We start from the raw sequence: 27,233 nt of genomic DNA, 5'->3' as shown, positions 1-27,233 counted from the left end.
TCTAGTTAAAATGTCTCAAGCCCCCAACCCATGCACCCCAAAGAGCCCAGCTTCTGCATTTGGTAAATGAATTAGATTTTTTAAAAAATAGATCAAACACTCACCCCTTCCCCCAGCCATCCTGTTTGCCTTCCTAGAGGAAATCACTGTTACCAATTTCTCATCTATTCCCCCAGAGATAGCCAAGCACGGGATCAGCAAACATTTTCTATAAAGAGCCAGGCAGTCAATAGATTCAGTTTTGCAGGCATATGGCCTTGGTCGCTACGACTCACCTCTGCTGTCTCCAAAAGCAGCCACACACAAGACATAAGTGAACATGTGTGACTTGGTTTCAATAAAATTTTATTGATGGACAGGGAAATGAGAATTTCATATCATTTTCATGAGTCATGCAACGTGATTCTTCTTGGGATATTTTTATCAACCACTTAAAAATGTGCAAACCCTTCTTAGCTGTGAGGCCATGACAAAAACGGCAACAGGCCACATCCGGCCCAGGACACGGTTTGCTGCCCAGCGTACAGAAGCAGGCGTGCAGAGAGACCCCCGCGCCTTTCTTTTCTACACCAAAGGGAATATCCTTGTGCACCGTGCTCTTTCCCTTTTATAATACGCCTTGGCAATTATTCCACCTCTATAAATAGTGACCTCCTTCATCCTTTTCTTTTAATCTTCAAAATGTCTTTTTAAAGAGATAGTCAATAAACTCTTTTTTTTTTTTTTTTTTTTTTTGCGGTATGCGGGCCTCTCACTGTTGTGGCCTCTCCCGTTGCGGAGCACAGGCTCCGGACGCGCAGGCTCAGCGGCCAAGGCTCACGGGCCCAGTCGCTCCGCGGCATGTGGGATCTTCCCGGACCGGGGCACGAACCCGTGTCTCCTGCAACGGCAGGCGGATTCTCAACCACTGCGCCACCAGGGAAGCCCAACTCTTTATTTTTGAATTGCTTTCAATGTACAGAAAAGTTGTGAGGATACTCAAGTTCCCACACACCCTGCAGCCAGTTTCTCCTACTGTGAACTGTGGTACGTTTGTCACAAGGAACGAACCCATATTGATATGTTATTACTAACGGAAGTCCGTGCTTTGTTTGGATTTCCTCCGTTTTCGCCTGATGTCCTTTTTCTTTTCCAGAATCTCATCTGGGATCCCACATTCCATTGGGTCATCCTGCGTCCCGAGGCTGTTCCTGGTTGTGACAATTTCCCAGACGTCTCTGGTTTTGGATGACCTCCACAATTTTGAAGAGTTCCAGTCAGGGATTTTTGTAGGATGTCTCCCCTCCCACCCTATTGGAGTTTGTCTGACATTTTTTCATAATTAGACGCCTCATGTGGAGGAAATCAAGGGTCCAACTTTCTCTCCTCTCTCCATCCTCCAACCCTTCCAAGATCTCTCCCCACGGCTGGCCTTTCCCTGGTGGGACATTAATTACTGCAGAGCCTAGACAGACTTCTCATTGCCTGAGTACATTTGTGAAGGCAGCCGGGATTGATTGGAGCTAGTTTAGATTTTAGATTTACCAGCTTTTTTTTTTTAATCCCCATGTGTAATCAGAGAGCCCAGCCTGGTGGGGGCCAGGTGCCCCTGGATAATATTTGGTGGGAGAGAAAAGGAGGCCGGAGACAAAACAGGAAGGCAGGAAAGCAGGAAGGCTAATAATAATGTTACAACCTAGCTGTTTATTAAAAGCCCAGGGATATACAGCCCAGGAACCGTTCTTCCTTTCCCCGACATGTGGGGACCATATTTTTTTGGTCCAGAGCTGGGTCGTGCGATTAGCCGAGAGCATTCCATTTTCTTTTAATACCTTTGAGAGGCCTTCTGATTTGTGAATTTCTTTAGGGAAGGCTACGTTTAGTTGCACATTTTAATAAAGGCAGTTCCTGAAAATAATAAAAGAAAAGTCTGTGAAACCAGGCCTGGCTGGGCAACCCACATTTGCCCTCTCATAAAAGGCTAAGATCTCAGCGCTGCCTCGTAAAGCTTGCTCCGACCTGTTCTGACCAAGGCTGCGGCGTGCAGAAAACAACCCCCTAATTGTCATTTAATTAAAGAGCACTTTCATACATGTCAATAAATAGCTGTTGAATAAACGAATGGCTTGGAAACACAGTGACCCCTTGTCACCTACTCTAGGCTTGAGGGTACATTTTTACATGGGTGTGTGTGTTTTCTTTGAATAGACAGTCTACGTAAGATGTGGACAGGGCGAAGTCTGACCTTCAGAGTAACCTACTACCAAGCAAGTAAATCCTCAAGTAATAGGTTGAAGAGACACGCCCACATCCTTCCCCTGGAACCTGTGAACATGACCTTACTTGGAAAAGGGTCTTTAGAGACATCAAGTTAAGGATCTTGAGATGAGACCATCCTGGATTTAAGATGGGCCCTACACCCAATAGCAGGTGTCCTAATGAGAGAACAGAGAGGGAGATAGATTGATTCAGACACCGTAGGAGAGAAGACCTCATGAAGACGGAGGCAGAGATTGGTGTGATGCAGCCACAAAGCCAAGGTTCCCCTGGAGCCACCAGAAGCTAGGAGGAAGGGTCCTCCCTCAGAGACTCCGGGGGCAGCTCAGCCTTGCTGACACTTTGATTTTGGATTTCTGGCCTCCAGAACTGTGAAAGAATACATTTCTGTTGTTTTAAGCCACTAAGTCTCTGGAAACTTGTAGTATGTGGTAGGGAACCAATACACCCCATAATCCTATGTCGACTGAAAAAAAAATGCACAGTCTAAAAATTGAGAATTGTGTTTTATTCGGCAGACTTACTGAGGACTTAAGCCCAGGAGGATACAGCTTCTCAGATAGCTCTGAGGGACTGTTCCAAAGAGGTAAGGGAGATGACAGGATATATGACTTTTTCTGCTGGGGGGAAAAAATGTGGTTGAATATCAAAAGATTACTGCTAATCACAAAAACAGACATCTCGAGTTAATGATTTTAGCACTTTTAGTATGGGAAGATGTAAGAGCCTAGGCTCGTTGAAATTATTCCTTTGATTGCATCTTAACTATCTTGGGCCAGGATCCTGTTTAAATACAGTAAGTGGCTAAAACGATTTCCGAGCCTCAGCAGAGCTAAAACGCTGTTCTGCCTAAGGGCAATCCCCCGCCAATGTTAGGGACCAGCGCCCCCTGGCGGCCTGAGCACTACGTTGGTCTCTCCAGGCTCCGCCAAACAGCCTGCGCCTGCGCAGAACGCAAGCGCTCAGGCCCACCCCTTGGAGGGTGTAACTTCCTTGAGTTGCTCTCTTTGGCCACGCCTACTTCCGGAGGGGCGGGCTACGCCTGGAGCACGTGACTTGGTTCTGGCTTGCGGAAGATGGCGGCGCCCAGAGCGGTAGCGTGAAATTTGGTGGTGGTAGTTGCAGGCCATTCGTGCTGGAGTCAAAACAGTGGGACCGTGCGCCATGTCGAGACTTATCGTGAAGAACCTCCCACATGGGGTAAGTGCAGAGCCTGGACTTGAGAATCTGAAATTGGGACCAGTTAGGAGCTGGAGGTTGGGAGGGAGGTGCCTGGGGAGAACAGAGGGGCTTTCGGTCTCGGGAAGGATTCCCGGAGGATTCAGAGCAGATTCGGCTTCTCGGCAGTTTCCCAGTTGACATTTGGGAGAGAGGGACAGTGCCTGCTCAGGGTTTCACAGCCGGCCCCATGGTACGTGATCCCGGCCAGATATCTCCTTCCCCGGGACATGCCAGCCCCCACGCTGTGTCGAATGCCTTGCTCCCACAGCCCTCTTGTCAGTCGCTTTTTTGGGTTGACTCGTGACTGGGTCAGACACTGCGCCTGTATCCCTCTCCTACTCGGGACACTGTCTGGGAGGAAAGTGGGGAGCAATAGACTGAGGACCTGCGTTCCAGTTCCCTCTCCCGCCTTTAGGGAAGGTAGGAATAAATAGTCTAAGAAAACTGAGTGAGTGTGCAGGGCTTTAAACAACTTATCCAGTAAGTGGGGAGGGGTGCCCCAGTCATACTTGTCTCCGCCTAGAGAACGTGGCACGTGGTAGGTATCCAGTAAATACATGCTGAGTAAATGAGTGAAGACATAGTTGAATGTGTGGTGTCAGACGGTTAGCGCAAAACACAGACCTACTAGAGCATGGCCTTGAGGATATGGGGAGGGGGAAGGGTAAGGTGTGACGAAGTGAGAGAGTGGCATGGACATATATACACTACCAAACGTAGGGTGGATAGCTAGTGGGAAGCAGCCGCACGACACAGGGAGATCAGCTCGGTGCTTTGTGACCACCTAGAGGGATGGGATGGAGAGGGTGGGAGGGAGGGAGACGCAAGAGGGAAGAGATATGGAAACATATGTATATGTATAACTGATTCACTTTGTTGTAAAGCGGAAACTAACACACCATTGTAAAGCAATTATACTCCAATAAAGATGTTTTTAAAAAAAGAAAAAAAGTGGACCATCCGTACCTATTTCACTATGACTTTTCTTGGATAGAGAGGCTCCTGCACGACTGGTATGGTTGATATACTCATTCCCAAAATACAAAATGTGCCGTTTGGATGGCATGAGAGATCTTGTGTACTCCTTAGAAAGAGTGAGAACATCAAACCATTTCTGTTTCATTGTTGTGGTTTTTTAACTTTACCTTTATTCCCACCCTGGCAGATGGGGGGGGGCATCTATCATATGATTTTTAAAATTCAGTATAAAACGAGAAGCACAGTCTTTTGTTCCATCCTATCCTCCATGTCTCTCCAGGAGTAACCATCTTTACAGCTTGCTTCTCTTGACAAGTTCCTCATCTCAGAACCCTTAACGTAATTACATAGTAAGCTCTCAAAGCGTTAGCTACTGTTACTACTGTTACTAACGCTTTCATTCATCAAACAAGACATGCAATGGTAAGAGACACAGCCATACTGAGAAGCAAAATGAGATGGTAGTTGAGAGGGGAAGGAAGGGTAGCCATGCTAAAATCCTCCTGCATCAGAGTGAGGCATCAAGAGACGCTATCTAAAGCTGATGGATGGATCAATAATAGATATTTTTACAATTTACTATTTAGGATAAATGATGGAAGAATTAAGAACAATAAATAACAGGGTGGAGGGAAGGGATAGTTAGGGAGTTTAGGGTTGACATGTGCACACTGCTATATTTAAAACAGGTGACCAGCAAGGACCTACCATATAGCCCCGGGAACTCTACTTAGTGTTATGTGGCAGCCTGGATGGGAGGGGAGTTTGGGGGAGAATGGATGCATGCGTATGTATGGCTGAGTCGCTTTGCTGTGCACCTGAGACTATCACAACATTGTTAATCGGCCATACTCCAGTATAAAATAAAAAGTTTTAAAAAACCAATAAATAACAGAGACTGGAAGGGAGGAATAGGTGATGTAGGTTTCTTATTTTTCATAGTGGGAGACAGCAGATAGTCATTGGGTAAATAAGCCAAGAAATGAAAGTGAGAGCTCAGTATAGGGACAAAGAACCATGCTTATGAGGAGTCCTAAAAGCAAGCTGTAAAGATGGATACTCCTTTCTACCCCAATTAGCAGGCACTGTGTAGTTTACCATTTCCTTAGTCCACACATCACTGTGACAGGCATTTATTAGGTGTCTGCTATGCAGCAGCCACGATGCTGGACTGCTTGTACGATAGGTCTCCTTAGCCTCCTAGCAGCCCACAGGATAGGAAGATTTCAGTGCAGTCATTCTGAGTCTTGATTTCCTCATCAATGAAGTGTGGGGAAGGGCCTTGCTCAAGGCCACACAGGGAGTAAGTGTTGGAGCCGGAGCTGGAACTGGGTCCAGCTGCAAAGCATGCTCTGCCTCCGCCCCTTCTAAGGTCACCTCCGGGGAATCCCGTGGCCTCAGGTTCCCAGCCCTTTCTGTCCCCTTGGCTCCGAGGGCTCCCCGGCTCCCCCCGTCATCGTCCCCCTTCCATCCTAGATGAAGGAGGAGCGTTTCCGGCAGCTCTTCACCGCCTTCGGCACACTGACGGACTGCAGCCTCAAGTTCACCAAAGACGGCAAGTTCCGCAAGTTCGGCTTCATCGGCTTCAAGTCCGAGGAAGAGGCCCAAACAGCGCTGAACCATTTCAACAAGAGTTTTATCGATATGTCCCGGATCACGGTGAGTGGGTGTGACTCTCGCCCTCTCCTGCCTGTGAACGGTGACCCACTGGCTCTTTCTCCCCACGCTCAAGCCCAAAGCCTGTCCCCTTCCAGACCGTGACATCTTGGGTCTTCCTCACCGTTCTCAAGCTCCCAGGCTTGTGAATCCCCCGCAGCGTTTGCGGAAACAGTTTCCCCAGAGTTTCTGATTCTGTGTGCTGGGGGAGGGGATCCAAGAACTTGCACGTCCCCCAGGCTTACAGGCGATGGTGATGCTGCGGTCCCAGGAGGAGAAGCGCTGGTCTCCGTTATTCATCCACTTGCCCAGTCAGTGGCCCAATTGCCTGTGCCGGGCGTGGTGGCAGCTGTCACCGTCCCCCTCTCTGTCCCTCGCAGGTGGAGTTCTGCAAGTCGTTTGGGGACCCGACAAAGCCCCGAGCCTGGAGCAAGCATGCCCAGAAAACAAGCCAGTCCAAGCCACCCCCGAAAGACAAAGACTCCATCTCCCCAGGAGCTAAGAAGGTGCATGGATGGTCACTCCTGGCCGCGTCCGGGTGTCGGCAGGGTGGTCACCCCGGGAAGGCAGGGGAGGGGGAGGGACCTGAGAATCCCTCTCGGATGGTTCCCGAAAGCAGCCCTCCCAGGGCAGTGCGTTTCCATCTCCTTTCATCGTGACCCTCACCACCTGTGCCTTCTGTTTTTAGGATGACAAGAAGAAGAAGGTAGCAGGTGAACTGGAGAAGGTGAGTCTGTCCTGGTGACAAGTGGAGGGTGGGCAGCGAGGGCGGGCCCGGCAGGCAGCGCCTTGCCATGGCTGTGGCTCCTTCGTCTTCCTGTCTGATGAAGAGTCCACGCCGCCCTCGCTGGGACTGACCCAGCTGGCCCCAGGGGTCCTCCAGAGACTGGGGGAAATGGCTTCGGAAGACGTACTTACCCTCCGAAGAGTTGGCAAGGGTGATCCCTGCCTGAGCCTTCTCTGCCTGTTCCCCCTCCCTCCTGCTTCCCTGCCGCCCGGCACCTGCAGCTGAGGGAAGATAACGAGTTCCAGGAGTTCCTGTCGGTTCACCAGAAGCGGACGCAGGTGGCCACCTGGGCGAATGATGCCCTGGACATTGAACCCTCGAAAGGGAAGAACCGCTTGGCCAACGACTACCTGAACTTCGACTCCGACTCAGGGCAGGAGAGCGAGGAAGAGGGAGCCGGGGAGGCCCCAGAAGGTAAGGGTGTGCCCCCTGCCCGAGTGCGTGCCCTGCAGCGCCCGGGCCTGTGTGCACGCGACCTGGGGCCCCTCCTGGCCGGGCCCAGGAGACAGCGAGTCAGACGCTGCCCCGTGGAGCAGTGATTATCCCGCCTGCGGGTACGTCGGCTTTGACCGATCCTGCTTCCTTATTCAGTCAGTTGATGACTCACTCAGATATTGATTGAGCACCAACTGTATGCCAGGCACTGCTTCGGGCATTGGGGATGTAGGAGTGAGCAAAAGACAGGGAATCCTGCCCCCGTGGAGGTGTCGCCCTGGCTGGGGAGAGAAACAATAAGGACACTGGTCTCCTATTTAGTATATGATATGAGCGTGAGCGCTGCAGGGAGAAAGCAGGAAAGGGAGGAAAGTAGGGAAGGGGGACAGGAGAGTCCCCGGGGAAGGCCTCTGAGGAGGTGGCCCTTGAGCAGAGGAGGTGAGGGGGTGAATCTCTGTCCTCAGGGGGGGTCACGGCGTCACACGGGGGGCGCGTACGGACCTGTGAGCGATTGTAGCTCAGGGTGCTGAGTGCCGTGGTCGTGGGGTGGGAATCGACTTTGGTTAAAAGGTGAGGGAATGAATTTAACGTGAGTTTTATGGCTGGTAAAGTCTCTGTGCAACGCTGGGATCCGAAGGACTCACTGGGAGTTGGCGCGACTCAGAAGGGACGTGGGGAGAGAAGGGGTTCCAGGCGGGGGGAACAGCATGGCAGAGGCTCAGAGGGAAGGAAAAACGGGAACTCGGGCGGGGGTGCGCACGGCTCAGGGCGGCTGCAGCAGTGGGAGCCGGCCGAGAAGCCAGTGAGCTCACCGGGCCCGATGACGAGTTTGGGTTTCACCCTGGGAGCATCTGGGGGCCCCTGGTGTGTTTTGCTCAAGGAGTGAGGGTCCTCTCTGTAGGCTCAAAAAAGTCACGCAGCCTCGCAGTTGGCGAGGCTGGTGAGGGAACCCCGAAGACCTACTGGGGACTGGCTGCTTGCCACGGGGTCCCTGGTCACCTCAGGCTTGGCACCTTACGTGCCACCCACCTGTCACACCCCCATGCTGTCTGCCCTCCAGCCCTCTCGTTTGCTCACAACCGTCACCGGCTCCCAACCTCTCCGTTTTTCCAGAGGAGGACAGCGGCCTCGAACCCAAGGCAGCCGTACGGAAGGAGCTGTCGGACATGGATTACCTGAAATCCAAGGTGGTGGAGGCCGAGTCGCCATCCTCAGAGGAGAGTGAAGATGAAGCCGTGAGCTGCGAGGAGGGGAGCGAGGCCGAGGGAGAGGGTTCCTGCACCACCCCCGCCCAGCAGGACAGGGAGGCGGCCCGAGCCGAGGTGCGTGTGCGTCCGGGTGAGCTTGGGGGCCTGGGGAGGGAGGAGGTCTGCTTGGCCCTCGCCCACGTTCCCTGCAGCCCCTTTGTCGGGGCCTGTAACGTCGGGGAAAGACAGCTCGGTGGCCCAGAGACCTGCCTTCAGGTCTCGGTACTGCTGCTTGCTTGCTGTGTGACCCTGGGCAAGCATGTTCCCTCTCTGAATTTATTTCCTGTCGCTAACGCAGAGGCTGCCTGCCCCTCCTGACCTGGGGGTGAGGGGGGCGTAAATGAGCTGAAAAGGTATCCCAAGCATATTGTACTTTGTAGTCACTAGCAAGGTAGACAGGTATGAGCCCATAATCAACAATAATGGATGAAATTTATTGAGCACTTACTACATGTGAGGTTCAGTACCTGGCGTGTCATTTATTATTGAATCTCACGGGAATCCTGGGGGATGGGGATTCTTGTCCCCTTTTACAGGTGAGGAAACTGAGGCCCAGAGAAAGGAAGTGATTTGCTCAGGGTTTCGGCTGGGAAGTGGTGGGGTCAGCACCCAGACGCAGGTCTGCTGGGCTCTGGAGTCTAGATCATAAACGTGGGTGTTTCCTCTGGGGATGGCCGCCCCATCTTCCACCTGGGGGTCCTCTCTGCTTAGGGCAGCTTCACACATCCTTTGGGTCTTCCTTCATCTCCCTCCTCTTTCTCCTTCCCCCTCTCCCTCCATTCATTCTCTTTCCCTTCTAATTGCCACCTCCTGTCCTTTTCTCCTAGAGATTCGAAAGAGGTAGTCGAGTGTGGCTAAGTCAGGCAGCCGTGGGTTCAAATCCCAGCCCTGATGTGCAGTAGCCATGGGACGGGGTGAGGTGCTTCTCTTCGGGCCTCTGATCTTCATCTAAGGTGCTGCTCAGCAGAGCACTGGTCTCTGTGTCCAGTTTCCAAAACCCCTGCACCTGCGTGTGCCCTGGAACTCAGAAGTCCCAGATTTCAGGGAGGTACCCCAGAACTTATACAGGGCAGCACCCCATAAAAGCACATGACTGTTTCTGCAGCGAAGCTAGAAGTGATTGCTGCTCCTCTACTTGGGAGAGACGTAAACCCTAAATTGTGGGGTTTACGTAACAGCTGTAACAGCTCGGAGCGGCCTTGCCGGCAAATGAGTCTGCGTCAGGGCAGGTTTTGTTACCAAACGAATTAACCAAACGGTTAGGTTTTTCAGAGCTGTTTCGATTCTAAAATGGCAGAAGACAACCCAAACCCCGTAAGATTGTTTTAAAGATTCAAGAGGACAGCTGTGTCTGCAAAGTCCTTTGCACAACATCTGGCACAGAATACGCCCTAAATAAGTGGTAGCAAATGTCACCGTACCTCAGGGCTCCTTCCCAGGCTCTGCCCCTCCGTGTGGCCTGGCGCCCCTGCGAGCAGACGCCCAGCGAGCCGGCCTGTGGTTCCGGCCCTCATCTCAGGGGCACGTGGAGGCTTGGCACCTCCTACCGCAGGCTCTGGCCAGACTCCACGTCCTTGGCAGGCACGATGCTTCCGGCATTGCCAGCTGACCCTGGCGCCAGGGGCCTTGCGGCGTTCACTGCGACGCCTGGGTCGGCACCTCTTGCGGCTGCACCGGGGAGCTCACTGTGGCCGTTTCTGTTCTTTGCTGTCACTCAGACCGAGAAACCAGCCAGCCAGAAGGAACGCACCACCACCCACACCGTGAAGCTGCGGGGGGCCCCGTTCAACGTCACAGAGGTATGCGCCAGGGACAGGACGGGGTGAGGAGCCCCCGGGGAGTGGGAGACGAGGGTGAGGGTCCCAGGGGCCTCTGCTGCATGGGAGCTTCAGGATCAGTTGAGGACTTCAGCTGGAGGGAACTGGGGGCCAGAAAGACTGATGTATAAGATCTTGGGCATCGTCAGGGTCGGGAAACAGGGCCGGCTATATTGAGACCGAGAAGGACTGGTCTCACTCACCAGTCATCTGTGCTAGGGGTGGGCATACTTTTTCTGCTAAAAAAATTTAAGAAGGACCAGCTAGTAAATGCTCAAGGCTTTGTGATCAGTATGGTCTCTGTTACAACTACTCAACCCTGCTGTCATAGGACAGAGGCAGCCCGAGGTGAGAGGTGGCCAAATAGGCCTGGCTGTGTGCCAATAAAACTTTATTTGTAGAAGCAGGCAGTGGGCCACGTTTGGCCTGCGTACTGTAGTTTGCTGACTCTGGGTCTACACAGGAGAGAACACTGTCAATTTCCCTCCTCGTGAAAGTAGTAGAAGTTCAGCATAGGAAATGTTTTTTAATGTAGCTAAATAACAAGAAGTAAAAATTACCTGCTACTCTATAAATTGCCAACCAAACTGTGTTGAGAGAGAATTGCTACCCAGATGGGGTACCAGAATGCAGAGCTAATTACCTGCAGGTCTGATTACTATAGGAGTAAAGACTGTCCCAGGCAAACGGGAGCAAGTTCCGCTCAATCCCTCACGTCTATATCCCATACACCGACAACCAGTAATAAATTCTGAGTATATCTTCTTAGACATCTTTTTCTTTGTATAGAAATGTTGACCTATGGTTTTCTTTCTTTTTTTAAAAAAAATTATTTATATTTGGTTGCGTTGGTTCTTCGTTGCTGCACGCGGGCTTTCTCTAGTTGCAGCGAGAGGGGGGCTGCTCTTCGTGGCGGTGCACGGGCTTCTCATTGCAGTGACTTCTCTTATTGTGGAGCACGGGCTCTAGGTGCGTGGACTTCAGTAGTCGTGACTCGCGGGCCCTAGGGCGCAGGCTCAGTACTTGTAGCTCACAGGCTTAGTTGCTCCGCGGCATGTGGGATCTTCCCGGACCATGGTTTGCCTTGTGTCCCCTACGTTGGCAGGCGGATTCTTAATCACTGCACCACCAGGGAAGTCCTGTGTCTTTTCTTTTTAAAAAGCAGTCCTACGGTAGGAGCTATTTTGTAACTCTTTTCCTCCCTCATCACGTTATCTCATAAATATCTTTGAATATTGAATATTCTGCTACAGCATCATTTTTCACGTTGCGTGCTATTCTTTACCCTGGACACACTGTGTTACACTCACCCAACCTCCTAAATTGAGACATGGGGATTGTTTCCAGTCTTCTGCTGATTTGAATAATAATGCAGTCAGCGCATTTCTTGAGATCAGAGGTCAACAGGTGTTTTTCTATCAACATCATTTAGTGCATATTTTAGGCTTTGTGAGCTATATGGTCTCCGTTGCACTTTTTTTTTTTTTTTTTTTTGATAATCCTTGGAAAATGTAAAAACTATTCTTAGCTTGCAGGCCGTGGGCAATATTTGGCCTGTGGGCTATCGTTTGCCAACCCTTGCTCCAGATAAGTACTGTATACAAGCACATGCATGTATTCAGTACATTTTAAAGACTTTGATACAGGGTGTCAGTTGCCCTCTGGAAGCCTGGCCAGTCTATACTCCCTTAGCAGAGAGTGAGAGTGCCCATTTTTGTGGACTCTGGGTATTAATCTTTATCAACGTGACAGGTCAAAATGGCATCTCACTTTGATTTATATTTTAAATTATTAGTGAGATCAGTCATTCTTTCACGTTTATATATCATGTGTTTATCCTCTTTTGGAAAGTGCCTGATTATATTTTATGCTCTTTTTATCTCAAAGTACTCACTTTTTTGAGTCTGTATATTTGCTAATTATTTTTTTAAAATAAAACTTAATCGGATTTTGGAGTAACAAGCATTTGGGTTCTACTGGACTATCTGAATTGTCTGCTAATTTAGAGTCAGAGTTCTGTCAGTACCAACCATGCAGAAAATCATGTGCTTCAGTGGGGACGGGGAACCTAGATGGACTTTTGCAAATAAATACACAAAAAATGATCACTTCTTTCCTCTCCACAAACGGTAACAGAAAATGTAATGGAAAAAAAAGATTACTTTTATGAAAGAGAAAGAAAAAAAGGAAGGAAGGAAGGAAAGGAAGGGAAGGAAGAAAAGAAAAGACAGTCTACTTCTAGATATTCTAATGAAAATTATGTATTGGGGGCTTTATATGTATTCTAATGAAAGTTTTATAGGTTCTACATAAAGAAAATGTTCAATTCCACTGAGGGATTTAAAAGAATGCTTACATAAAAGTAAAGCCATACATTCTTAGAAAGTAAAAATGCCAGTTCCTCCCTAATTGGTGAATAAATGAATAAATTCAGTGGGATCACAGAGTTTTGTCAGGATTGGGGGGGTGGGGGGGATCCTGGAGAACAGCTGGGGACATCCTGTGGGAATAGACCCTTCCCCTGCAAGATGTTGAAACATGTTTTGAAGCTACAGTAATTAAAACAGTTTGGTTCAGATGAAGCTGTTGACAGGTTAATGGAATAAAATCGAATTCAGAAATAGACTCACATATGTATAAGCATCTAATTTAGTATAGGGTGTCTCATATCGATAAAGAGAGATTTTTCTATAAATAATAATGAGACAACCAGTTAACTTTTTTGAAGAAAAAAAAAGGTGGAGCCCCACCTTACTCCTCATAGCAAGCTAAATTTCAGATGCATCAAGGATTTAAGTTAAAAAACTGAGACAATAAAAGTTCTAGGAGAAAGCATTGAATTTACTTGTAATCTTGGAATGAAGAATGCCTTTCTGTATTCAGTATCCTGTAATAAACCATAATAGAAAAGAATATGAGAAAGTATATACATATACATATATACACGTATCTACACCCGTATATGTGTATACACATACATATATATATATACACACAAAACTGAATTGCTTTTATGTACACCAGAAACTAACACAACATTGTAAATCAACTATACTTCAATTAAAAAAAAAAAGAATGCCTTTCTAAGCAGTTTGCAGAACTTGGTAGTCATAAGAAAAAGATAGATTGACTAGATAACATTTAAAACTTCTCTAAGGCAACTTTTTGTCATAAAGTCAAAAGACAAACAACAGACATGTATAACACAAACAACAGACAAAACCTGCTTCTTTAATTTACAGATAGAGGTAAGTAGAGATCGGGACCTACGTATGACCCAATAGAAAAGTGGACAGAAGATAGGAGGTCTTCTAAGAGAAAGAATTCAAATGGCTGGGAAATATGCCTGAGTTCACTCATAATTAAAGAAATACAGATCAAAACAGGAAGGTTACATTTTTGCAGAAATTTTTTAAGTTCAGTAATAAATTATTTCACGCACTGTTGGGGGAAGTGTGCGGTGAAGCCTTTTGGAAGGCAATCTGGAAGCATCGGTCAGAATGTAAAATACACGTACGTACCTTTGACCTAGCAATTACCTTGCCGGGAATTTATACTGCTGGAGAATAGCCAGGTACACCAAGAGGTCAGTGCAAGGATGTTCATTGCCGCATTTTCCAATTCTTATTTCATTTATCAGTTAATGTATTAATTTGTGTCATTTTATTTATAAAAACAAAAAACTGGAAACAACCTCTATGCCATATCACTAGAGAAGTGGTTAAATTAGTGGGTCTCAGCTGGGGACAGTCCCCCCCACCCCCATCAGGGAACACTTGGCCCTGTCTGGAGTGCCAACAAGTGATCTGGGCCTTGCAGTTAGGACCAGTTTTGTTTTCTTCTTGGGACTTTTCAGTATTTGCTAAATTTTGTACCCTGTGTGTTTGTGCATTTTTTAAAAAGAGGTTAAATCACCCTCACGTCCAAAAAATAGAGAAGTAGTTAAGAAAATTAGGAAGCATCTACAACAGTACTCTTATGTGTGTCATCCCCATGAAGTAACTCGGACAAATCATCATGCTTTGATGAGACGTGAAAAAAGCTGGATTTAACCCCAATTAAGTAAAAAGGTACTTGGGGAGAAAAAAGATGAGAAGCAATACCTTAAAATACTGATGGTGCCATTACTATTCTATGTTTATATTCCTTGTGTCTTCTCCAACTTAAAAAAAAAATTTCTTTTCCGAGGCGGTTTTAATTTACGATGGAGAAAACGTGTATAATTTAGAGGAAAGAGAGAGACTACAAAAGATGAAACGCTTGGTGTCCTTTGTGAATTCAGAAATTTGACCCATGTTTCTTTATTCGGTTTGCACTTTTGGGAAAAAACTTTTCTTCTCCTCACAGAAAAATGTCATGGAATTCCTGGCACCCCTGAAACCGGTGGCCATTCGAATAGTGAGAAATGCCCATGGAAACAAAACAGGTGAGGTCTGGGCTGTTTCGAGGGGGCCGGAGAGGCAGATGCTAGAGCTGGAAGGGTTGGGGCAGTTGAACTGTGGAGATGTTTGGAGGGCAGCTACTTTTTTCCTGTTAGTGGCCCCCACTTCTGTGGATGTGGTGAAAGTGCTCAGGACAGGGGCCTGCCGCTTGTCCCCTGCCGCTGGCAGCCTACTGTGAGGTTTTCACCTGTGCAGGCCGGGCCCAGCCCCCAGGCCTGGGGGCTCAGTAATGACTGCGGCCTTCAGCCCAGATGCAGGGGCCCACCGGGGGCTCAAAGCAATGGGAGGCCGTGATCAGATTCAGGATGGCCCCCTGGCTGGTGAGGGAAGGGTCCAGGGGCAGGGCCCAAGGGCAGGTAGGCTGGGTGGGGGCTTTTGCAGTCCCCCAGGGGAGGGTCTCGTGATAGAGACCAAAACCCACCGGCTTTGGCGCAGGTTACGGCACTGCCACGCGATAGCTGTGTGTCCGTGCGCACGTCACTTAACTCCTCTGGAAAAGTGGGGAGGCGAGGTCTCTCGTGTTTAGGGAAGACTCCACGTGCTCGTCTGTGCGAGTCAGGGCCGCGGGCACTGACGGGCAGTCACTGTGGAGGTGGCCCCTTGGTGCCGAGCTGGGTTGCAGCACTGCAACCACAGGCATTTGTCCAGAGAAGGTCAAGGAGCAGGCACTGGTCAGGACAGGGTGAGGCTGGGAGGGAGGCCAAGGCCCTCCCGTTTCCGAACGCTTCCTACAAAGGGAAATTTGCCTGGGGGGCATCAGGGAGTGTCTGTATTTTGGAGATTGGGCGAAAAGTACAGGTTCCCCCCCCACACTTTCTGCTCAGATTCCCCCAAACACCTAGCGCGGTGTGGGTGTTCCTCCGTGACTCCCACGATTGTCTGCAGGGCCTGCAGACCTTACCTTTGTCGTGGTCCTTTCACAGGGTACGTCTTTGTGGATTTCAGCAGTGAAGAGGAAGTGAGGAAAGCTCTGAAATGCAACAGAGAATACATGGGTAAGGATGCCAGGCGGTCCCACGCCACGTGGTGGCAGGGGTTCGTTCATTCAGTTACTCTGTAAGGTTATATTGAGGGCCTGCTGTGTGCCTGCCAGGCACTGCCCTGGGCATGGAGGATACAGCCGTGAGCAGAACAGACCAAAGCCCCCACCCTCCTGGGGCAGAGATTCGGCTAAGTTTCCTCTAGAGGAAACTGACATCGAGAGGGGAGAGACAGGCCGTAACCAGAGGGGCCGTGCTGTGGACAAATGCAGGAGAGGGCTGGGATTGGAGGAGGCACATTTTAAACAGGATCATGTCAGCTTGGGCCACACTAAGCTGGCGACACTGCAACAGAAGCCAGAGGGGTAAAGGGAGCCAGCTCTGGCTTTGTGGGGCGGGACCGTTCCAGTACAGGGAACAGCAAGTGCAAGGAAGAGCAAGTACAGGGTCTGGAGTTGGGAGGTCACCTGAACAAGATATCCAAGGACGTGCTCTTTGGCCTGTCCCTGGTATGGACAGGTGATTCAGGTCCAGCCATTGACCCCTTGTGAAGACACAAGTTTTGTTAGGGAAGAGGAGAAACCTAAGCAGTCTTGCTAGCAAGTCAGGTGGTAGGTGTTTATTGAGCACCTACTGTGTGCATGTGGAGGTGATGGTGGTGGTCGTGGTCTAATCAGGTGCCCGGGGCAATGCATGGCCACCGTTCAGCAGCAGCACAGGTGGCTCTTCAGGGTTGGGCTATCACATGAGATGATTCCCAGGGCAGTGCCAGGGGCTGTGCCCTGGCATTGGGAGGATGCAGCCCCATGGACTAGGCGGCCCAGGCAGGCTCCCCACTGGGCTGAAGCTGAGCTCACAGGATGAGTGAGATTGAGGCCTGGTATTGGCTGGGGCCACCACCCTGGTTAACAGAGCCTGGTGTCTGGCGCTGTCACCAGCCACCTTCACCATGGCTTCCAGAAGGCAGCAGCAAAGTCTGGAAGCTGGCCGGTTCCGGGCCTCCCCCGGGGCCCTGACTGCCTCTCCTTGTGCAGGTGGACGCTACATCGAGGTGTTTAGGGAAAAGAACGTCCCCACAGCCAAGGTGCCCCCAGAGAATAGCGCCAAACCCTGGCAAGGCCGGACACTCGGGGAGCATGAAGAGGAGGAGGACCTGGCCGACTCTGGGAGGCTCTTTGTGCGAAACCTGCCCTACACCAGCTCCGAGGAAGACCTGGAGAAGCTCTTCTCCAAATACGGTAGGGGCATGGCCTCGGGCTCACCACCGGCACCTGCAGCGGGTGGTCCGGGTCCCCATCTGCCTCCTGCAGCTCTTGACCTTGGGCTAATGACGGCCCCCTCTGGCCTCAGTTTTCTCATCCATAAAATGGGCCTCACCATCTCTGGGCTGCTGTGAAGATTCAAACAGTATGTAGACAGCGGAACTCGAAGTCCTAGATGGCATCACAGGCACCTTTCGTGGTCTGAACCCAGACTCCCTTGGCTCTCCCTCACTAAACTCAGAACTGACGGGGTTTGGGTACCGTTTTCTGAGATGTCCCTGGTATCTGACCCCTTGCTCTGGTCTTGGAAGCCCCCTCACTGTGTGCGTTGATATGAAGTGCTCCCCAGTCTGAACTCTGCTCTCTGAATAGTCTTGCTCTCCACACCGAGCATCCAGATGCGTGTGCTGCTGAGGGCCCTTTTCGTCGTTGTCGTGGCTGCTGCATTATTTTGCAGGACACGGGCTTGAAGGCCTGTAGTTCACCTTGGCACGTGGGGCTGTGCTTGTTTGTAAGGTCGTGGTTGTTGAAGGGAAGGAAGTTAGGGCTCAGGATGGCGGGGCGAGGTCTAGATGCTTCGAGGATCCCCTGGAGCGTCTCCCCGCTTCTTTTCGGAGACCAGCTGTGGGTTGCAGGGGATCCGAGCTCGGTCGAGTGCTTGTCTTCCGGACAAGGAGGCCCTGAGTAGGATTCTGCAGTCAGGCAAATTGGTGTCACCTCCTGGCCTGTGTCCTGCTATCCTGCCGCCAGATCTTCCCGCACAGGCTGGTGCCCTGGTTTACGTGGCAGGGCCGGGCAGCACTGGAGAGGGGGTCATCAATAGACTCCAAGTATCCATCCGGGAAGATAAAGCCCCGGGAAGGAGGACTTGGTCACACCCTGGTGTTCAGAGTGGAAGGTGTGTGTTTTAATGTGAGCATCATAATAATATCCCAGCAGACACGTCCGTGGCCCTGCGTCACCAGCAGGCGCTGTTTAGTACATGACACGCTATTAGTGCGTTTCACCCTCCCCGCTGTCCTCCGAGCTGGGTATTCTTAACGATACCATTTTACAGGTGAGAAGCCTGAGGCCCGTGAAGCCCTGTGGCTTGCCCAAGGCCACACGTATAGTATGCGATGAAGGCAGGGTCCAGGCCAGACACCTCTGCTCTCAGAGTAGACACACGAAGGTCTGTGGAAGGACACCCTGACCCATGAGGGGGTCTCACGGCAGCCCCTTTCCACCTTCTGTCCTGGGCCAAGCGGCGGCAGCAGCTCCACGCTCTCCCTGGCTAAAACCCATCGCTTGACTAGTGCCGAGAATTTTCTCACCCAGCTCTGGCCTGCAGGACACTGACGCCCTTCCTACCCTCAGGTCCCCTGTCTGAGCTGCATTACCCCATCGACAGCCTGACCAAGAAGCCCAAGGGCTTTGCCTTCGTCACCTTCATGTTCCCGGAGCACGCCGTGAAGGCCTACGCGGAGGTGGATGGGCAGGTGTTCCAGGTGACGGCCCGCGGGGTGGTGGGCGGCTCCCGGGCCCAGGTGATGGGGAGAGGCGTGTGGGCGTGTGCGCGTGCGCGAAGGCGCGAAGCCGCACCCGTGCCTCTAGGGAAGCACGTGATGCACGTGAAGCCGCCTCCTGATCCGAGCTGCCTCCACGGGGCAGGGTGTGCTCTGTCCTGTTCACTGGTCTACCGTTAGCCCCTAGAGGAGCACCTGGCCCGTAGTGGGCCCTTAAAAAGTGTCCGTGGATTAAATGAACATGCTCTCTCAGAATACCCCCTGGAAGAGGAAGGAGTAAGGAAAGAAAGAGTTTTGACCCAGTCATTGAAATGGCCACAGTAGAATGTAAGAAACGCTTCTTTCTTCCAAATAACAGCCGAAGCCCCAGGCTGCCTTGCCTCCCTTTCCTGTTCGTTCGTTCGTTCATTCATGCGTGATTTATTGATGCCCTGTGACTGCAGGCCGAACCCGGCTCCTGCCCGTGTGGAGCTCACACTCTCACAGGGACAGAGTCGGGTGGGGAGCCCTGCAGGTGTTACTTACAAACCGATCGGCGTCCTCTGTGAAGCTTTGTCAGGTGGCCCCCGTCACAAAGTCAGGCCCCTGTGCCACGTGGCCAGGCCCCCCGTTCTGGGTTCAGGGCGGCCTCGTGGGCATCCTGCCCGAGGCCCCCGTCTTGCAACGAGGGTCTCAGTGCTGGGTCCAGCCCCCTCGTGGAGAGGCCGACGTACCCGGGGCAGGATGTAGAAGTGCCTGCCCACTTCCTGTCTTTACCCCCTTCCCCTTGTCCTCCTCCAGGGCAGGATGCTCCACGTGTTACCATCCACCATCAAGAAGGAGGCCAGCGAGGACGCAGACGCCCCAGGATCATCGTCTTACAAGAAGAAGAAAGAGTCAAAAGACAAAGCCAACAGCTCCAGGTCCATACCTGCCTCTGACCCAGGCTTTGGCTGCCCTCGCCCCTCCTTTCCTAGCCGCCAGGGTTCCCTGACTCCTCATGGTGGCTTTGGCCCCTCGTCCATAACTTTGCTGAGCCTCCGTTTCCTCATCTGCAAAATGGGAAGAATCAGTGGTGCCTCACTTTTGTGGTGTCATAAGGATTGAGTCAATGTAAGCCAAGTGCTTGGTCCCTGGTGCCGAGTAAGCGCTTGACAGACGTTAGGGCTTATTAATATCATCATGGCTCTTGTTGTCTTCAGGCCCTGGTACTTGGCACATGCCAGTTAAGATGGGGGAGAAGGAGGCTTCGGGGACTTAGGAAGGCAGGCCCACAAGCTCATTCCTTACCGGCTTTGCATCTGAAAAAAACACTGTCCCCATCCAGCCATGGTCTGACCTCTCTGTTCTGCCTCTGACTCAGCTCTCACAACTGGAACACGCTGTTCATGGGCCCGAATGCCGTGGCCGACGCCATCGCCCAGAAGTACAGTGCCACCAAGAGTCAAGTGTTTGACCACGTGAGTGGGCGCCCTGTCTGATGTGGCCCCGGCTCTGGGCAGGGGAGGGGGTGGGATCGGGCTGCTGTCCACCGGCTTGTCCTCTGGGGCCTCCCCCGTGGAGGCGTCCACCCTGCCCTGGTTTCTCCTGGGTGAGTGTGGAGCCACGTGGAGAAAGGAGCTGACGATGAGCACTTAGCGTGCGGTGCTCCCCTCGCCCCACTTCCCAGGTGAAGCAGTCGAGGCCCAGGGACACAAAGGCACTTTCCCAGGGTCACACACCTGGAAACAGGCGGAGGTGGGGTGACCCCAGGTCAGCCCGAATCCACTGCCCTCGCTCTGAGCCACTCCCCAAAGGTGGTCCCACCCACTTCCTGGGCCCAGCCAGCCCCCAGGCCTTTGAGACGAGCACAGGGTAGGTCGTAGGTCTCTGACCCTCCCCCTCTCCCAAGTCTAATCTTGTTCCTTCCGACCTTCCCCCTCCATCCGTTTGGCTTCTCCAGATCACATACCTTCCTTCAAATGTGCCTCCAGTTAGACCATGGCCAAGTTCATCTTTGGTAAAACCTGGGAGTGTGTTTTTCAGCCAGCAGGCAAAGGATATCCACAGATTTGCTCCATAAACTCGCTGACCATCGTCATTTACTGCCCCTGCCCCATGCTGAAGGTCAGCGCTGTCCCCCAGAAATAGAATGCGAGCCCCACACAGAACTGTAAATGTCCAAGTGGCCACATTTTTAAAAAGCAAAAAGGAACAGGCAAAGTTAATTTTCAAAGTTAATTTTTCAGAATAGAATCTGTTCTATTAATTCCATGCAGCCAAGATATTATTGGTTCATTATCCACAATATAAAAAAATGACACGCTGTCTTGCATTGCTTTCTTTTCCCTCACTGAGCGTTTAAAATTCAGCGCGTGTCTTATACTGGGTTTGGGCGTGCCGCGTTTCAGGCGCCCAGCGGCTGAGCTCGTGGGCACCGTGTTGGCCGCGCAGCTCCGGGCCTCAGCCAGTCGGGAGGGGCTGCAGCTGGTTCAGATCCCACCAGTGCTCTGAGCACTGGGTAGAGAGTAGGGCCCTAAAGGGAGACAGTCCTGCTCTTCTAGAGCCTTCCAGCAGAGGAAGACGCTAGCTCATTAGCAGAGGTGCCACACGTTGGTGTGATGGCTTGAAGAAGGCGTAAGCTGTAAGGGGATGGGGTGTGAGAACGAGGCAGGCTGCTCAGGGGTGCGACATTCTAGCAGAAATTGAATGGAGGGCAGAGGTGAGCGCACAGAAGCCCTCAGGTGGGAAGGAACTTGGCATGAGACCCTTACATACGACTGGAGGGGAGGGAGCAGGCGGGAGATGGGGGAGGGGAAGCTGGAGGGGAGGCGTGGGATTCTTGATTCACCCTGACAGATGCAGAACCCAGAGCCATCAAGCCAGAGTGGGTATCCATGAGGGGAGCATCCGCGGGGGCCATCCGTGGGGTCCGGCTCCATGCAAGCCTCCTCCTCAGGCTGTTGGGAGATGGGACAGCTGACCCGCCAGCTGCCTGACAGCCGACAGGGCATCTTCCCTTTCCCTCCCGCAGGAGACCAAGGGCAGCGTGGCCGTGCGCGTGGCCCTGGGAGAGACCCAGCTCGTCCAAGAGGTGCGGCGCTTCCTCCTCGACAATGGGGTCAGTCTGGACTCCTTCAGCCAGGTGAGTGCCCACTGCCCAGCCTGGAGAGCTGGGGGTGGAGTCTCACATCAGCAGATGTGTGGATGGCTGGGAGGGTCAGGCCTTTCAAAGATGACCATCACTAACTTTGCGACTGTCGCTTAAGAAGGAAAGAAAGATCATCAGCTCAGACTCGTGGCCCATTGGACCTGGATGGTGTCCCTCGGGGGCCGTAAGCAAGAGTTTCTCCACACAGGTCGGGGGTTCCTAAGCATCCTGTTCCCTGACCTAGCACCTTACTAAGAGCACCTGTTATCTGTTTCGGGATTGAGACCTTTCTTGAATCACATAGGGGAAGGTTCCTCCACGTGCTTATTCCTTACCAGGTAGAAGTTCTTAGGTGTCTGGATGATGAAGTCTTGGAGGGCCCGCTGAGAACACCTGACATCCTCCCCTTCGTTTTACAGACTGGGAACCTGAGGCCCAGAGAGAGGGGAGGGGACTTAAAGATCAGACAGTGAGTCTGTGGCAGGAGCCTGGACTCAATCTCGGGACTTCTGACCCCCAAACCGCTGTTTCCTCAGCCTCACCAAACCTTAAGAGTTTCACCTTAAAAGGACGGTTAGGATGCATGCACCCCAATGTTCATTGCAGCACTATTTACAATAGCCAAGACATGGAAGCAACCTACGCGTCCATCGACAGAGGAATGCATAAAGGAGATGTGGTACATATATACAATGGAATATTACTCAGCTATGAAAAAGAATGAAATAATGCCATTTGCAGCAATATGGATGGACCTAGAGATTATCATACTAAGTGAAGTAAGTCAGATAGATAAAGACCAATATCCTATGATATCACTTATCTGTGGAATCTAAAAAAGAAAAACTTATTTACAAAACAGAAACAGACTCACAGACTTTGAAAACAAACTTATGGTTACCAAAGGTTAAATGTAAGGAGAGGGATAAATTAGGAGTTTGGGATTAACAAATACACCTCACTATATATAAAATAGATAATCAGCAAGGACCAACTGTATAGCACAGGGAACGCCACTCAATATTCTGTAATAACCTATGTGGGAAAAGAATGTGAAAAAGAATGGATATATGTATATGTATAAATGAATCACTGCTGAACACCTGAAACTAACACAACATTGTAAATTAACTACACTCCAACGTAAAATAAAATTTTAAAAAAAGAAAACTGAGGTCCAGAGGGAAAGCACTTGACCCAACGTTTCAAATTAGATCGGTGGCCAAGTTGAGACTCATACCCAGATATGCCCTATGCCTGGAATTCTCCCATTAATTTATTTTGGCTCTTTTATGCTCCATCCAACATGCTTTAATAATAAAATAATTGCTAATGTTAGCAATTGCTAAGCAGCGTGCTTACGTCAACCCTTTTGATTGACTCCTTTCCTGGGACGACCTGTGAAATAGGTGCCGTGTCCTCATGTCAGGGGAGGGGGCTGAATACGTCTCAAGAGCATGTCTCAAGGCCATATATCTGGTGTCTCGGTTTGGGTTCTTCCAGAAGCCGACTGAAGACAAAGGTTCAAGCGCAGTTAGTTCACTGGACAGAAGACAGCGGCGAGAAGGGACGAGGGGAGGGGGGAGACCAACAAAGGGCGTGCTTGTCCCAGTGCCACTGGTAGAACAGTGGGCTGGTACTTTCCGTGGGGGACACCGCCCAACTCGGAGTTGTCCCACCCAAAGGACAGGTGACACGCCAACTCCTGAGAGCCACGGGCAGCTCCCACGGGGTGTTAACTTCTCACGTGTGGCGTCAGGTGTTCTGCAGATCCGGGAAAAGACCCCTAGCGCAGAGATGCAGAACCCAGCCCTGGGCTGGAGTGTCCTGGAAGGTCCAGCGAGGGCTGTGGTCAGGCACCGTCAGACTCTGCCTGGGCTCAGTAGTGGAGGGGCCTGGATTTGACCTGAGGGGTCCAGTTCCAGAGCCCTCTCCCTCATCCACAGGGCGGCACGCCCGAGAGGGTGGGGTCTCCTGGACCTGCTTCCTAAGGGCCTGGTACACGAGGTCCCACGTGGCCACCGGGTCCAGAGTCACCCACCGATCGGTACTGGCGTCGGGGGTCAGTGGCCCTCCTTTCCGTCGTCCCACGTGAGCTGTCCCCTCCCTGCAGGCCGCCGCTGAGCGAAGCAAGACCGTGATCCTGGTGAAGAACCTCCCGGCCGGCACCCTGGCAGCCGAGTTGCAGGAGACCTTTGGCCGCTTCGGCAGCCTGGGCCGCGTGCTGCTGCCAGAGGGCGGCGTCACGGCCATCGTGGAGTTCCTGGAGCCGCTGGAGGCCCGCAAGGCCTTCCGACAGCTGGCCTACTCCAAGGTAGGGCCGCCTGAGCCCCACTTCAGGGCGAGGACGGAGGGAGCTGACGGGCGGACTGTCTTGGCATAGACCTGGCACACGCGAGCACCTGCTGGGAACCACCCATGTCTGTCGGGATTGTGAACGTCATCCTGCCCCTGGGAGCACCTGCGAGGGGCGGGCTCAAAACGTCGTCCGGAAAGCCTGCCTCGGTTCCCTGCCGATCCTGGCTTTCCTCAGCTTTCTGTTCCCCCGTGACTTTGAACCATCATCCTCGGAGCTTTGGATATCTTATACCTACAATTAGTTGAAAGTCAATTCTGTAGGCGGGCTACCTCCTGAATTTTGGCCATAAGGAAGAAAAAAGTTATATGTGTTAGTGTATTCCTTTCTGTGGCTGCCATAGCAAGTTCCTACCAGTTTAGTGGCTTAAAAGAAGAGAAATGTATTCTCTCACAGGTCTGGGGGTCTGAAGTCTAAAATCAAGGTGTCCGAGGGCCATTCTCCCTTCCAAGGCTCTTGTGGGTGGGGGGAGGGATCTTCCCTTGCCTCTTCCGGTGCCTGGTGGCTCCACGTGTCCCTTGGCTTGTGGCCGCATCACTGCAGTGTCTGCCTCTGTCCACAGGGCCTTCTTTTCTCCATCTCAAATCTTCCCTCTGCTTTTCTCTTACATGGACGCTTGTCATTGGATTTAGGGCCCACCCAGATAATCCAGAATGATCTCATCTCAGGATCTTCTACTTCATGACATTTGCAGAGGCCTCTTTTCCAAATAAGGCCACGTTCACAGCTTCTGGGAGTTGGGACGTGGACATGTCATTTGAAGGGCCACCGTTCAGCCCACTGCAAGTGGCTTCTCTTTATCAAGGACTTTAATGCTTTGCTGACTGTTTGTCAGTGTCTTGTTTATCCTTCTTTCAAAAAAAAACCTCTCTGCACGTACGTATGTATACATACTCACTGCCTGTGAGTGTACGTATGTGGAGGGAGAGAAAGCATGGTTGGTGTCGGGTGGCCCTGTTGCACCTCCTCCAGGAGGGCTGCCCTGTATCAGTAATTTTGCTCCCCCGTCCCACTCCCTGTTCACACTCTTAGATTAGAGAAAGCACAGGGGGAATGCAGACGTATTCAATGACAGCAGATGCTCCAGCCTCTCACCTGAACCCTGAGCTGCAGCAAGGGCACCAGGCAGCACATAAGAGTTCTATACTCGGAGACTCAGGCTCTTCGTCTGTGTCGTGGACTGAGTCCCTCCCCCGCCCCTGTCTCTGCAGTTCCACTACGTCCCCCTGTATCTGGAGTGGGCTCCGGTGGGCATCTTTTCCAGCCCAGCCCCACAGAAGAAAGAACTCCGAGATGCACCAGCAGAGCCGGCCGGAAAGGACAGGATGGAGCCAGAAACCGGTAAGAGCTGGGTCTGAGATCAGGATGTCCTGAGGCAGCAGGCAGGGGAAGGACGGAGGGCGAGGGGGCAGCGCTAAATTGATTATCAGGTATTTCTTTTAAAGTTCTGTATTCATCCTGAGATTGGTGGGTCCCCGTCTCTTGAATTTTATAGGCACGTAAAATGTCCTTAAAAAAAAATAGAGCATAAAAATTCTGGATACAGCATAAGGTAGCCGACTATCTTGGCTTATCAAGTATAGGTTGTGAAAGGAAAAATTTAAAAACACACTAGAATCTATTAGTAGGGATTCGGAACAGAGCAAGAGAAAATAGCCTTCTGGTTCGTACTGATACATCCGCCAGGATGGATGAGCAGGGCTGTTGGAGATGTTTATTCTCCGGGTTCCCTGGGATGGTATGGCGCCCTCTGGTGCCCAGTGACTGCAAAGGCAGGAAAAGGAAGGGAGGCGGGGACCCAACCCTCAACTGGTGCTTCACGCTCGGGTGAGGAGGGGGCGCTCCTGGCACTCGGGAGCGCAGTTCTTCGCTGTCGGGACTGTTCTGCAAATTGTAAGACGTTTTGCTGACCCTGCCCACTGAATGGCAGGAGTGCCCCTGTAATTGTGACAATCTAAAACACCCCTTCCCTGTATGCCAGATGCCCTCTAGGGGGCAGTGCAGCCCTCGACTGAGAACCACTTAGGGGACCGTGACTCCATCCTAGAAGCGAAGACCTTTAGAAAAGCTTTGAAGAACACCCTTACCCAGACATTAAGATCTAGCCTATCGGTAATATCCCTCCTCCGTACCTCCACCTCACCGTAGGGTTGCTGATTGATTAAAATAAGGATCAAAAGAAATACATCTCCCATATACCCTCTCCATTGTCCTCATAAAAGAGTGGGGGTGGGGATGTGGAATTCTCAGATTAAAGAACAGTCCTTTAATTGAATAGACCTCGCTGTCCATAAACCTCCCTAGGCTGTCTGCATTTCCCAGTTCATCTTGGATCGGTAAAACCTCCTTCAGGACTGGCCCAAGTCACTACAAGGCATTGGGGAACCCCTGGTCTAGAAGCCTTGTTTCAGTCAGGAAGGAAAATTCTTCGGTCTCTGCTTTCTGAAGCCCCCGAAAGCATCCCTTAGCCATTGGGGTTACCTACTGACCATTGATACAAATCTTTCAAAAGCCCCTCGCTAGCCCCTGCTGATGAGTTATTTTTGTCCGTAGATTGGATTAGCGTTCTCTTCCACCGTGCTTACGCTTCCATCAAAAAGAATTCTCTTTATGTAGTCACGGTTTCTTCTTAACTAGCCATCACCCCCAAATTATCAGCGACCTTGGTTTCAACTTCAGTTGCTAAACTTGGACATGACTGATGATTTTCGGCCAAAAGCAAGTCCTCCTTTAAAGCACAGATTTGCCAGGAGCGAGGGCCCTGGAAACAGATCCCGCAGAGGCCCCTCCTAGCTCTGGCGGGACCACTAAGTCTGGTGCCTCCCGGGGGGGGGGCTGCCGCCCTGAGGCCACACTCTTTTGCAGGTGCCCCGTGCTTCCCTCCCTTCTCTCTGTTGTTTCCTTCTGTGACACTCGTCACAGTTTATATTTATCCTGTTTATTCGTTTGTTTTACCTGTTTAACATCCGTCGCTGCCAGACAGTGAACCACGAGGGCAGGGATGGCCGTCTCGCTCTCTGCTGGGCGCAAGCGTCGCGCGTAGGGCCCTGGGCGTGGGGTAGCTCGGGAATGTGAGTTGAGGGAGTGAAGGAATGCGGGAAGAATGCAGGGTTCTGTGCCTCTCTGTCTAAATCTCTTTACCTGTGAAGAGTAGGGGCTGGGCCATCCTCGTCCTTGTGTCC

General features: G+C 51.4%; 1 protein-coding gene across 2 annotated transcripts in view; it reads left to right on the top strand.

Moving 5' to 3' along the window:
* The first annotated feature begins 3,269 nt into the window (after positions 1 to 3,269).
* Positions 3,270 to 27,233, top strand: part of RBM19 (RNA binding motif protein 19) — a 124,755-nt gene continuing 100,791 nt past the window's right edge. For both annotated transcript variants that reach the window (XM_067014262.1, XM_067014261.1), the window contains exons 1-16: positions 3,270 to 3,456; positions 5,932 to 6,114; positions 6,492 to 6,617; positions 6,800 to 6,838; positions 7,120 to 7,312; positions 8,447 to 8,655; positions 10,299 to 10,379; positions 14,745 to 14,823; positions 15,763 to 15,834; positions 16,854 to 17,057; positions 18,438 to 18,568; positions 19,367 to 19,488; positions 19,929 to 20,025; positions 21,579 to 21,689; positions 23,809 to 24,009; positions 25,263 to 25,392. In XM_067014262.1, coding sequence (XP_066870363.1) covers positions 3,421 to 3,456; positions 5,932 to 6,114; positions 6,492 to 6,617; positions 6,800 to 6,838; positions 7,120 to 7,312; positions 8,447 to 8,655; positions 10,299 to 10,379; positions 14,745 to 14,823; positions 15,763 to 15,834; positions 16,854 to 17,057; positions 18,438 to 18,568; positions 19,367 to 19,488; positions 19,929 to 20,025; positions 21,579 to 21,689; positions 23,809 to 24,009; positions 25,263 to 25,392 — 2,014 coding nt within the window. In that variant the 5' untranslated portion in view covers positions 3,270 to 3,420. The remainder of the gene's footprint in view (positions 3,457 to 5,931; positions 6,115 to 6,491; positions 6,618 to 6,799; positions 6,839 to 7,119; positions 7,313 to 8,446; positions 8,656 to 10,298; positions 10,380 to 14,744; positions 14,824 to 15,762; positions 15,835 to 16,853; positions 17,058 to 18,437; positions 18,569 to 19,366; positions 19,489 to 19,928; positions 20,026 to 21,578; positions 21,690 to 23,808; positions 24,010 to 25,262; positions 25,393 to 27,233) is intronic.

Source organism: Kogia breviceps, chromosome 15 (genome assembly GCF_026419965.1).
Source record: "Kogia breviceps isolate mKogBre1 chromosome 15, mKogBre1 haplotype 1, whole genome shotgun sequence".
In the NCBI taxonomy this organism is placed as follows: domain Eukaryota; kingdom Metazoa; phylum Chordata; class Mammalia; order Artiodactyla; family Physeteridae; genus Kogia; species Kogia breviceps.
Note: the sequence above shows the minus strand (reverse complement) of the source record. Positions and strands in the feature narration are given on the sequence as shown.